Raw genomic sequence first — 13666 nt, 5'->3', positions numbered from 1 at the left:
CGGATCAGTTGAGTTGACGAAAGAACCATGTCTTCAGCTCGCGATGGAAGGAAAGAAGTTCGGGGGCTGTCCTGAGCTCAGTCGGCAATCCATTCCAGAGGGTCAGGGCTCCCACAGAGAATGCTCTCCTCCTGGGGGCCATCAGCCAACATTGTTTGGCTGACATCACCCTGAGGAGGCCGACTCTGTGAGAGCACACAGGACGGTGGGAGAGCGGCTGGAGATGGTCCTGCAAGTACCCCGGGACTAAGCCATGAAGGGCTTTATAGGTGAGCACCAGCACCTTGAAATGTATCCGGAGCACCACTGGCAGCCAGTGCAGGTCATGCAGAAGAGGTGTTACATGGGAGTATCTAGACTCCCCCGTAACTACCCGCGCGGCTGCGTTCTGGACTAGCTGGAGCCTCCGGACGCATCCCAAGGGCAGCCTCATGTAGAGGATGTTACAGTAGTCCAACCTAGAGGTAACGAGGGCATGAGTGACTGTGGTGAGGGCATCTCAGTCTAGAAAAGGGCACAACTGGCGCACAAGATACACCTGTGCGAAGGCCCCCCTGGTTACGGCCGTCAGATGGTCCTCTAAGGACAGCCGAGAATCCAGGAGGACACCCAAGTTGCGGACCCTATCAGAGGGAGCAAGAGTTTCTCCCCCGATCATTAAAGATGGTACCTCCAGATCCCGGGATGCCGGCATCCACAGCCACTCAGTCTTGGAAGGGTTGAGTCTAAGTCTGTTCCTCCCCATCCAAACCCGCACCGCTTCCAGTAAGTGGGACATCACAGAAAGGGCATATAATACTATCATATCAGATATAATACTATCATAATAAGCAAAAGAGATAGCATACAAATTAAGACTCCTTATGTTGGAGATACTGTATATTGTTACATTTTTCTGGTTTTCTCGAGTAATATTAAAATTCTTTTATTAACTTTTCTTTGTATATCAGTTTCAAAGAACCTGAATTGTAAAGATATATTCAGTTCATTTAATTTTTATATTTGTAAATCTCCTAAATAAATAAAATATAAAATAAATAATAAAATAAAATAAAATAAAATAAAATCCTACATTAAACATCCTAATAATACTATTTACCCAGACTTTAAAAGTGTCTCTCTAAATGGATTACTGTGCAGAGATCATGTAATGAGAAATTGTGTTGTCATCCATTGTTTTTACTAATTCTCCTAACTTTCCTAATTTCTCCTGTATTTTTTTTAACCTAAAATTTTCACAATCATTGGGATTTTAATTCCCATATTTTTCAGCCAGTATGGAAATGTCTGATTGGAAATGTGGGTGATTGTTGTTCCAATAGCCTCTAATAATAATTGTAATTATATTTGTAATAGAAGCAATACCAATAGCAATAGAAATATTTGCAATAGAAATATTATAGTTATGTTAATTTTAAAAAATGCAATGTGGTAGCATCCAAAATGTATACAGAATAACAAAATAATAGAGTTGGAAAAGACCTTAGGCAGGAAACCCTGTATCATTTCAGACAAATGGTTGTCCAATCTTTTCCAAAACCTCCAGGGTTGCACAAATAAAGTTCAGAACTAATAGGAATAACTTGTTACAAATATGAATACTTAAAAATATGCAAAAACAGAAAAAGGGCCAGGTGGAGATTAAAAAAAAGGATAAATGCTGAGAGTAATGGACAATAGCCAACAATGGTATATGGGATTCTCATTATTATATTTAACTGCAATAAAGAAAAAAGAGTCTGCCTTTCTGAACTATCCTAGTAATTGAACTTGAATTTGATTCAAATTGAATTTGATGCAATAATACTACGCATATTTAAACTTAGATCTCCTTCTTTACATTCAATAGCAGAAGATAACTTGTCTGAAGCTAAGGAAATATATTCTTGATGACTACTGCCACTTATGTTTCTATAATTAGCAATATATCTAGAAGGCTACCTGTCACCAGTATAGATATGATACTTCAAAGGAATAACAAACCCATCCAATATCAGATGAATCCCTCACTCCAGTTCAGTGAGTTTCATTCATAGTCTGTTGAGTTTGAGCTGATTAAGTTTCAGCAACTTTACCGAAGCATATTCACGAGTTCCAATGATTTCATGGCATTAAATTATGGAAATGAAATAAAAGTTGATGCAAAACAAAACAAAAACAATACTATAGTCTTGTGTTATCTGAATAAAGGTGAAATGTACCCAAATCTCAAGTGATCTATCTATTGTGTACCCTCTCTCTCCACATCTCATCAGCGGTGGGATTCAAGTAATTTAACAATCGGTTCTCTGCCCTAATGGTTTCTTCCAACAACCAGCTTGCGAAACTGCTCAGAAAGTTAACAACCGGTTCTCCCAAAGTGGTGCGAACTGGCTGAATCCCACCACTGCATCTCATATATATTAAATAATATAGAGGATAAGATAGAATTTTGGGGTATTCACAATGCAAAAACAATAAATACAGCAGTGCAGGAGATTCATAAGGTAACCTTCTGATGCGGACATCCTCTGCAATAGTTAGTCAGTTAAAGACAAATTATCTGAAGAGATGTTGTTTAAAAATAGTCATTGTGGTTATTAGGTAGGTCCATAGCTGGCTTGAAAACCCACATATGAATGTTGCTATGCTGTTTTCTATATAAGGGCTGTAGGCATATTTGATTTATCTGATCTTGAGCACATTTCCATGCAAAAAGCACGATTTCTACTTACAGGGACTCCTTGCTTAAAGTCATTCATTCAGTGACCATTTGAAGTTATGACAACTCTGAAAAAACAGATTTGCAACTGTATCCTATAACTATGACAATGCCTCCCCTGCAGCACACATGATAAAAATTTGAACCAGACCATATCTTTGATTGTACCTTACTTCCTAACTGGTTTCATTTTCTTTGCCTCCATTGGGGTCACCATCCTGGCCACTGTGGCTTTGGGGCTTTTTACCTGGCTGGGACTCTAGAACTGCTTGCATCCTTAGGCATTTTCTCTAGCATTCCCCAGCTCTGTGAGCCCGCACCCTTGCATATTGTTCCCCAGCCAATATATGTACTGTACCCACATATATGCATTTTCAAATATCGTCCAAGGGTGAAAAAAAGTAACTAAGATTTAAAAAGAGAGAAAAAATGCAAAGTGATGTTGATGAAAAAATATTGATTTTGGAAGTTGGTGAAAGAGGTCCACCAGGGAAATGAATTGAATTAAAATATAGAGTGGTGTCATGGAATGGAATGTTGGAGTGAAATTTTAGAAATATTTATTGGAATAATATCAATAGAGGAAAAGTTCAGGGTTGAACTTCTCTGAGCTTGGTTATTTTCTTGCAGACATTTCATTATCCAACTAGGTAATATTATTAGTGTTAGAAGGAAGTGAGCTTTACAGCCAAGATTATTATTATTATTATTATTATTATTATTATTATTATTATTATTATTATTATTATTATTTATTGAATTTCTATACCGCCCTACTCCCGAAGGACTCAGGGCGGTGTACAGCCAAGATCACACCGCACAAAGATCCCACATTGGAATATTAGTGATTTGTGGAAGAGTGATATCAATAATGCTATACAAGTTAGTGTCAATTAAAATAAAAATAGAAAGAAATTCACAGAGAGAATTTTCAAAAATAATCCAGTCATGGATGTAAATGATATAACTGAAGAAATGTTTAAAATGTGTAGTGCAATAGCTATGGGATTTAACATATGTTATTGCACCTGTATCACAAAAATTCAGCCCCAAGAAATATGAATAATGGATGATGCAGTTTCCTGTCATTGTGTGATGGGAAAAACTGGAGGGGAGGGGTAAGATTGGGACATTTAAACAATTTTAGACGGCAGATATTCCAGAGACAAAGCTTTAGAAATAGAAAACTAGCAATAAAACTTGTATTTGTTGTAATTTGTGCACATTTATACATATCCTAGAAATTCCTTCTCTTTAATGTAAATGGAAAATTAATATTTTCAATCTATAAATATTAAAACTTTAATTTCACAATGATTATATTTGGAAGATTAATGTTTTAATGAAACAAATCAACAGCAAGGATGTGATTGCTTTTCCTTAGCAGAATTGCTATGGACATCCTTAGTTGTATTTGAGTGAAGTTGTTTTCCTCTTTAGTGCTAATTAATCACCACCAAGTTCTTATACAATCCCAGAGTACTTACTGGACAAGTATTGATGGCTATATATATTTATTTTGTATGTTTCCATTTTTTTTTTACTGTTTTAAAATATTTTTAGTATTTTAATTGTAATAGATTTTTTAAATGGTAAGTTTCCAGAGTCAGATGTGCAGCAAAAGACTGAGTCCTGATTGCTAAAATGATTAAAGAGCTTCCTAGTAACATTGTAATTTAGATAATTGGAAAAATAAAAAATAGAAACTTCTGTATCTGTGGATCATTTGAAAGTCCCAATAGTGCAAATTCTGTGATTGCAGTTTGATTTCCCATATTGATGTAATTAAGTTCCATAAAGGTTTCTGAAAATTGGGGAACAATTATAAGCATGAATAGTATGGTGATTATTTCTTCACAAAGGGTCACATAACAAAGAAATACTACTTGATAAAAATAAAATAATTTAAAAATTGAGATATTAAAATGTGGCAATAAGACAAAAAAAGTCATTGAATAATTAGAAAAAAGTTAACTGAACTCCAGAGGGGGAAAAAAACCTAAGAAAATACATTTTTGATTATTTATATACATTAATTAAATTTAGATCCAAATCAGGAATCCAGAAATAAAAGTTTTATTTATTTTAAAGTAAAATATAAATTTTATTGAATTATTACAAGATGCCATCTTGAAATTTCTGAGTTTACTTTCTTGCAAAAGTAATTTCCTTTTTTAAATTTTTCTTCTCAGAATGTTTGGTTTGGTCACTGGGACCAGAGATTTAGCCTTCCGAACTTTCAGACTCATGCTGGAGTCCATGCTCAGGGAACTTCTCTCACACTAGAATGTGTGTTTTGGACTGTTCTATGAATAGTATTTATGTGTTGCCTGGTTGTGTGTGGCTTTTTAGTTGTTGATTGGGGTGTTGATAGCTGTTGTTTCCTTGTGCTGCCAATCCTGTCTCATAAGTACTTGTTAAATAAATCAGCATTCCTGTTGATTGATAAGGGGCCCTTTTCCCAGACTTCAATGATTTTTCAGTGAGTGTTCTTGAAAATATTGCTTCATCATTTGAATAGAGTAGAACAGAGATGGCACTGGCAAGATGGTCCTGGGAATTATATCTTATTTTGAGTGAATTTCTTTAATGTAGTATGCATATTATATGCCATAGATTTTGGTCAATTGAGGAAGCCTCAATTTCTTTCACATTGTAACTTGGAATATGGAATCAAATGCTGCTTTAAAGTTTATGAAGATGTCAACTAAGGGGAGATTGTTTTATGGAAGGAATATCTTTCAATGAGGTGATCACTAGTCATTGATCAATGGTGAATTGTCCTTCCCTAGAGCTAGCTTTAGAATCTTCAGCTAGACTGGAGGAAATTGTTAAAATGGGGGCAAACTTAAGGTCCTTGAACTGCAGAAAGTGACCTAAGCTTGTCCTCCCTCTGAATCCCTGAAGTATCTGACCATTCTTAAGGGAATGCAGTCAATCTGGTGAGATTTTTGAAGCATAGATGACTAACAATAAAGACTAACAATTCATGAGTGCTTCTGGTTACTTGCTGGCAAATCTGCAAATATGTTTTCTTGTTTCAACTAGTCTTTGAATTTCCAGTTGTCTCTGTCTTTGGGACATAAAGAGGGTACCATCAAGTTTCTTCTCTCCCTTCTGCACCATCCACTTATCTAGTTTCTTTTCTCATGAAAAATCAGGGGAGCTTTGGGTTTGGCAAACAGACTGTCAGAATCAGTGCAGATGGACAGCATAATGTAGATCGCTGGCAAGCAGGGATCCCAATTTTTTAGCAGGAAGAACATCCTTTGGCTTGTCCTATGAAAGAAAAGGTGAAGGAAACTTTCTTTTGTGAGTCGGGTTCTGAAGAGGCTCTCATACTTGGAAGCAGGTGAATGTATACCTCCAGAATGGGTTTCTGAGAATGGGTTGACTTATTTAGTTTGCAAGGCAGTTTATTATGAATCCCAACTACTTGGGATTGCATGCTCCCTTGAATATTGATAGTGTGGAGCTATCAAAAGAGTCACTATTAGTGTCACTTCCACTCTTCTTTGTGAAAAAATAAGGTATTGTATTTTTAGGCCTTTTGGTGATAAATAAAGATTTAAAGAGATTGAGAAGTGTGCTGAGAACCTTCTGCAGGTCCAAATAAATGAGACACATGGTGTGAGATGGTTCAGAAAGTGAGAAGCTGAATTGGGCAGATGTATTAAGTTGTTGCTGAAATTTTATATCACTGTGAGCACTGGGAGAATGTGTCAGAATTGTTTTGATGTTTACTATTTTTTTTTTACTCAGATTTATAAATTCTGTGTTTATAGTTTTAACTACCCGCCTTGATGTGTGGTTTGGCTCTTCATTTTAGGCATGGCTGGTAGATTTGCTGCATATAGAATATAAGATTTTATGGATGTTATCTGCAGGTCATGACTATTTGTTGCTTTCCCATAAATGATATATTTCACTACTCTGTTCCATGACTTCTGAAAATATTTGCTACTTTCCCCCAGTTTTACAAGGGGATAATATAATATCATCTCTACCATTAGCTATTAATCCTCATGATTCTATTATTAATTTAATTTTCATTTAGTTTATTTATATTCTGTCTTTATTATTTTTACAAATAACTCAAGGCAGCGAACATATCCAATACACCTTCCTCCTCCTATTTTCTCCACAACAATAACCTGTGAGATGAGTTGGACTGAGAGAGAATGACTGGGCCAAAGTCACCCAGATGGCTATCTTGGCTAAGGAACGACTGGAACTCATGGTCTCCCCCTTTCTAGCTTTATATCCCAAGTGAGGATTGAGGATAAGGAAGGAGGGAAAGAAAAATATAATATGCTCTATCAAACAAGTAGGACAATAAGACAATTATCATATACCTTTACTTGACATAAATATGATGACAAAAATTGAGACAATAAATAAAAACCACAAATAATCATAAAATTTCCTAGGCCAATTCAAATAAACAACCCTTATCTGCTTAAATAAGAACCTTTTTTATTTTAATTGTTTCTTATTCTGCAAGTTTATTTATTATTAAATAAACTTACCAATAAATAAATTCTCGGCTTTCCGTCTATGTGAACTCCGAAACAATCAAAGCCAGTTTACTGGGTTTGGATGATCAGTGCTTGGTTTTAATTTGCTATACACGGGAATCACGGAAAGATGAGCATTCTCCATACAAAGTCGGCGCTGAGAGCGATTGCAGCTCAGTGCAATTTAAACAAGCCGCGCCGCCCGTGCCCCACCCTCGTACCATGTCTCAGCTGTTCGGTGTTATCGGCAGCCACTTCCTGCTTATTCTAGCCAGGATATGGGATCACGCCGCTCCCGAAGCCATGATGATATTGATCTGTCATCCACGCCTCCCCTCTTCTTGCAATCGTTCTACCATTCACCAATAGTCGACTTGTGATCCGCTGCCACCACCACCAAAACCTAGCCACCCGGTGCACATCTTCTCTTGGTATCATTGCAGGAGCATTGTCTATGTGAACTATCAGATATATATTGATGGCCGTGCTCATTTGGTTCTATGAGGAAGTTATTTGGTCAATACAGCTTCAGGTTCAAAAAGTTGTTTTATTATTTACAAATATATACATGCATACAATAATGAACAGGGTATCCTGTTGCATTTTTACCCTAACTGTATGACTCAGATGTTTAGAGGAGAGAGAAGTTCACGTGTTGTCTTGCTGAGAGATAGATGAGAGAGAGAGAAAAAACAGGGGAAGATGTCCAAGTGGTTTCTAGGTAAGAGTCCAATAAGAGAGTTCATTGGCTGATATAGTCACATGTGATGTCTGTAAAGACTTAACCCCTTCTAGTCTCTGGTGCATCATATGCAGGCAATATCTGACATGAACAGTCTTGTGGCGAGCCATGGTTGGGCTCGATAGGTGGCCCCTCTACTAGGAGTCCACCTGCAAGGAACAGACAATAAAATGTTAGCCTCAGTCATCTGGGGTTATTTTCTGTTTCTGCGGGTAAATCCTATGAAACCGTCACATTAACCGTGGGGCTTGGACATCGTCTTTGTTATCCCATGACGCCTCTTCATAAGGGTACCCTTTCCATTTGACTAGATATTTCAACCATTCCCTTGTCACTTTAGAATCTAGTATCTCCTCTATTTTGTACTCATTTCCATTAACTGATCCAGGAGGACTTGTTGATGCCACTTGGCCTGCTGCTTTCAATAAACTGCTATGAAAGTCTGGATGTAGTCATCGCAGTAATTCATCGAGTTTTAACATGACAGGAACTGGGTTAATGACCTTGGTGATTGTGAACAGTCCCAAATATTTAGGCCCTAGTTTCTTACATGGGATCCTGAGCTTAATATATTTGGTGGATAAAAACACTCGATCACCTACATGAAATGGTTTGGTTTCTGTTCTCTTTTTATCAGCCTGCACCTTGTATTCATCTGCACCCTTCATTAATGATTGTTTAACTTACTGTCCAAACTTTTCGGATTCTCTCAGCCCAGTCAGCAGAAGACAGTTGGTCCAGGGTACTTGTCTCTAAAACAGGAATTGCAGGGAAGTCTTTACCTGTCACTATGGCGGCTTTGAATCACTTGACGAGGTGTGGAGGTAATCCTCGATAAACATACGCCTGCCTCAAGTCCCTATCCAGCCCCATATGGAATTGGTGAATCAATAAGTGTTCGGGCCAGGCTCATAGTCTCCCGGCAATCTTCCTAAATTCTCTGATGTATTCCTTAGCAGATCTGCTGAGTTGTTTAATCACTACTATTTCTCCTTCAGCAGATTGGGCTCTGGTTTCATCCTCGAATCAGGGGTTTCGAGGATGAGACCTTCTAGGAACATACCCACATTAGTTAATTCCTGAGCATGCTCACTGTGCAGATTGGCTACCCAATCTGCCACCTCCCCCCTGAACACTGTTGTTATGGCTCCCACCATTGCCCACTGCGAAGGGTAGAACCGACCATAGAGGTCGAAATGACTAATGACTTGACTAAGAAACAATGCTACCCTATCAAGACTCCCATCAAAAGAAGCTTGGATGGGTGGTGGGGCCCAGAAGGGCGGTTGTTGATGCCATGAGCCAACAGGCCAAGCAGGCACCTGTTCACATCCTCTGGTGATATCCCTGCTTCCAGCATCTACTCGATGAGACTCCGACTGTGTCCTCTTAAGTGGGGGTCTAGTATCAATCACTTCGTAACTCCTGCTAGATCCCTGACCAGGATCACCCACTGCCTCCCCGGCAGTCTGCATCAAAAACCCAGTAGGGTTGTCTATACCCTTAAACTGGTGAGGATCCTGGTCTTTTCTCAATTTTGGGCTGGTAAGTCGAAAACGTGCATCAGAACCTGACCCACTGCCAGTCCCGCTCCAGGAGTTTGAGGAGTCCAGGGTGCCCAGGGTTGCCATGAAGGTGCATCCCTAAAGCTGGCTTCCCCGAAACATTCTCTAAGCACCTCCATAGTGGCCCCAGAATCCACAGAATAATTCCAGTCCTGATCTTCCTCTTCTGTCCAGCGTCTCTCCCTCTATCCTTGGAATGCTGCTGGTCTAATAGGGGTGGGGTTCTATCCCGAGTCTCCCCAGGCCCTGTTATTGTGGAGGTATACCACCAATGACCCAAAGTAGATTGTGTTATCCCCTTCTCTGTCTCCCCTTGGTGTTCTACCAGAGGGTCTGCAGTCGGGAGTTTCCTCTTCTTTGGTCGGACTACTAAAACCTTGCTTTCTGTGGGTGTCACAGCCACAACCGCTGCATCTTCCTCCTTAGCCTCCAGGATCTCAGGCATGCCCGGATCTGTCCCCTCAGCCATATCATACTCATGGCTGCTGTAAACAGCAGGTTGAGTTTTAAGGGAGAGTGCCAACTTTCTCTCGGCTTTCCAATCCATGTCTATGCGAACTCTGAAACAATCAAAGCCAGCTCACCAGGTTTGGATGATCAATGCTTGATTTTATTTTGCTATCCATGGGAATCAGGGAAAGACGAGTATTCTCCATACAAAGTCGGCGCTGAGAGCGATTGCAGCTCAGCACAATTTAAACAAGCTGCGCTGCCTATGCCCCACCCTCATAGTGCATCTCAGCTGTTCGGAGTTATCGGCATCTGCTTCCTTTCTAGCCAGGATATGGGATCACGCTGCTCCCGAAGCCATAATGATGTTGATCCGTCGTCCATACCTCCCCTCTTCTCGCAATCGTTCTACCACCACCAATAGCCCACTTGTGATCCACCACCACCATCAAAACCTAGCCACCCGGTATACATCCCCTTTTGGTATCATTGCAGGAGTGTTGTGTGTGTAAATGGTCTTGTGGCGAGCCATGGCTGGGCTCGACAGGAATATTTAAGTCATTCTATTTATCTTTTTTCTTGAAAAATGGAAGAATGAACCTAATTAACAAAAGCTTTTATATTTTATAAGCATTCATTTCATTCTTTGAATTTTCCTTTTGAAGAATAACATATTAATCTAATTATGGTATGTTCTCCTAAGTGCAGTCACTTGATCAATAAAATGTTTCTTATTATCTATTTCATTACACTTGTAGTACTTGCTATATCTTATGCTCAGTATAACTATTTGCTGTATATCAATATTGTAATATAACAATGTGAAATATAAACCAACAACTTTTTGTTATACACACTTTTTCATACACGAGAGTTGTACATTTGTATGTTTATATAAATAGTTTTGTATTTCTAAGAACATGTTTGAAACTATTTTAAAATAAATCTTTAATTTCTTTCTTTTAAGAGTCTGCAAATAACTAGGTTTAACATAGGATTTAAAGCAATGTATCAGACCCCTTTTCCCATCTCAAAGTCCAAAATCACTGCTGCTTTCTAAAAATGTCAGAGGAGATGCTGGCATTGTGTATTTTTAACATAATTTCAGAATCTGTAAGATATCTGGGTTTTCTCACCTTCTATTCCAGTTTAATTCCTTGCAAAAATGTTTTTTTTAATCAAATATGGTTGTGTGTGTGTGTGTGTGTATATATATATACACACACACACACACATAACAATTAACACTGTTAATGCTTATTCCTTAGCCAAACTGAACATTATATCTGTTATACCAAAAATATGAGTGACCAACAAAATATATTTCATTTTTTAAAAGAAAAAAAAAGTTAAAGCAAAAGGGTTCCTATATAAATAAAAAATAAATAAATACAAAACTAGAGCAGAAAAGGAAAAATACTGATATAAAAAGTAATGCTGCAGAAAGTAGAAAGATATTTTATCATTGTAATTATTATTTTTACCTGCTTCTATGTTGACTGTCATGCAGAATTTGCAAGAAATGAAAATGTTAATATATTATTTGACAATACTATAAAAAGAAAAATCATGACGTTATTTCACATAAAATTAAAGAAATCTTCCTGTAAACACTATGGAAACCATTTTTTTTTCCTTCCCAAGATTAGTGGTGGCATATTCATAATAAAAGAAAAACGGGAGAGTTGAAATGCTATTCATTGCAACTTAAATTGTGAATACTCCATTACCAATAGAAAAAGGTGATGAAATAATAAAAGAATAGTGCTTTGTTATTCTTATAATTGGTGTCAGCCCTGAATAACAGGGGTCCCTGCTCTGTAGGGCAACCCGGGGGTCAGTAACTGAGGTGAGACCAGGTAAAGTCAAACAGGAACGTTTATTACTAACAGAACAGCTAGAGAGAAACAGAGCAAAGAGCTAGGCATTTGACAGCTATTTATACCATAGCTGTCAAACCAACAACCAATAAGGATTTAGTATTTTCCCGCTGGCTGGATGGTGCGTCATAAGTGCGAGGACTTAGTCATAAGTGCGAGGACCTCATTGTAAGTGCGAGGACTCAACAGTCCCCAACCCCTGATCCATGACTGTTACTGGTCTGCAGCCAGTTAACAACTGGGCCATGCAAGCAGCACGTAAGCATGTGAAACTCCATTCCTGCAAGTGTGGCATTAGGTTGCACATGCAAAACCATTCCCGCTTCCCCTCTTGACACTACCACAATTACTGTGGTCTGCAGAAACTGTGGGGTCTACTGATGAATTATCCATCCAATTTCATAGACAAATTCAGAGCATAAGAAATGGGCTTATTTTCTGAGGATCAGTTCAGGCATATGCCAAAGCATAATACAGAAAAAGAAGCTTTTTTTTTTTTTTCTTATTGGGAAGCTTTTTCTTTTCTTCTTCAATCTTGAAGTGGTTCTTTTCTTTGTCCTTTCTGAGCAGCAAACTACATTGACATTTTACCCAGGTTTTGCCATTTTTTCCTAACCGCCATTTTTATGTCTTTATTTTTAAGGCTGTATATGATTGGATTCAACATGGGTGTTAACACAGTGTATTGGATAGAGATCACTTTCTCCAGATCTGTAGGAGATTGAGAACTTGGATTAAGGTACCTGAAAAAAGCTGAAAATAAAAACATGCAAACTACAAAGAGGTGGGAGCTGCACGTGGAAAAGGCTTTGCTCCTGCCTTTTGCTGAATTAATTCTTAAGATAGAAGAAATAATATAAATGTAAGATACAACAATAAGAAAGAAGGGCGTAAAAGCAAAAATAATAACTGAGCCAAGTAAGAACATATAATTGGTAAAGGTTTTGCTGCATGATAAGCTCAAAAGCAGAGGAAGTTCACATGTATAGTGATTGATTGAAGGAACCCAACAAAATTTCAAATATTTCAAAGGCAAAGAGTTTATCAACGCATCCAAGAATCCCATTATCCAGGATCCTCCCACCAACTGCCTGCACATTTGCTTTTTCATAATTATTAAATAATGCAGTGGGTTACAAATTGCAACATAACGATCAAATGCCATTACTGAAAGCAGAAAGAAATCCACACAAGCAAAATGGATAAAAGAAAAGATTTGCACAATGCATCCTACCAAAGAGATTGCTTTTTTATTTTCAATATAATTTCCCAGCATCTTTGGAACAGTGACTGTTGAGTAGCAAATGTCAACGAAGGCTAGATGACTGAGAAAGAAGAACATAGGAGTGCGAAGGCCATGTTCTGTCCTAATTATCAGTATAATCAAAAGGTTTCCTAATACTGTTATTGTGTATATAATTAGAATCACAAAGAATAGAATCATCTGTATTTCTGGGTTACTTGAAAGTCCCAAGAGTATAAATTCTGTAGTTATGGTTTGATTTTCCATTGAGAATTGACAAGCATCAATAAAGTCTGTCTGAGGAGAAAAAAATATGATTGTTTTTTTTTAAAAAAATATGAATATTACTAGATAAAATATATATTTGCTGTTGGTGCAGTATCTATTGAAGTAATTATGATTAGAATATATTTGATAAAAATAAATACTTAGCTATATGCACTGTATTTATGAAGAATATTGACTTTTAGTTTGACCTTGATGCTTAATATACAAGTTATTATGTAGAAATCAATGCATTTGTTTACAAGTTGTGGAAATGTGACATTTCATATAAATCTTGGTTACT

The 13666-nt window shown here is 37.6% G+C and overlaps 1 protein-coding gene across 1 annotated transcript; it reads right to left on the bottom strand.

The window, feature by feature from the left end:
* Positions 1-12429: 12429 nt before the first annotated feature.
* Positions 12430-13365, bottom strand: LOC117668788 (olfactory receptor 5V1-like). The gene has a single exon (XM_034422850.2). It carries the CDS (start codon positions 13363-13365, stop codon positions 12430-12432), a length of 936 nt encoding a protein of 311 aa, XP_034278741.2.
* Between the last annotated feature and the right edge of the window lie 301 nt (positions 13366-13666).

The sequence above is a fragment of the Pantherophis guttatus genome, chromosome 4, assembly GCF_059756535.1.
Source record: "Pantherophis guttatus breed Tessera chromosome 4, ASM5975653v1, whole genome shotgun sequence".
Taxonomy (NCBI): domain Eukaryota; kingdom Metazoa; phylum Chordata; class Lepidosauria; order Squamata; family Colubridae; genus Pantherophis; species Pantherophis guttatus.
This window is presented reverse-complemented; position numbering and strand designations above follow the sequence as displayed.

What these genes read in the sequence shown, in the direction of transcription:
- LOC117668788 (XM_034422850.2), bottom strand. Translation starts at nt 13,365, where the DNA reads ATGGAAAATCAAACCATAACTACAGAATTTATACTCTTGGGACTTTCA.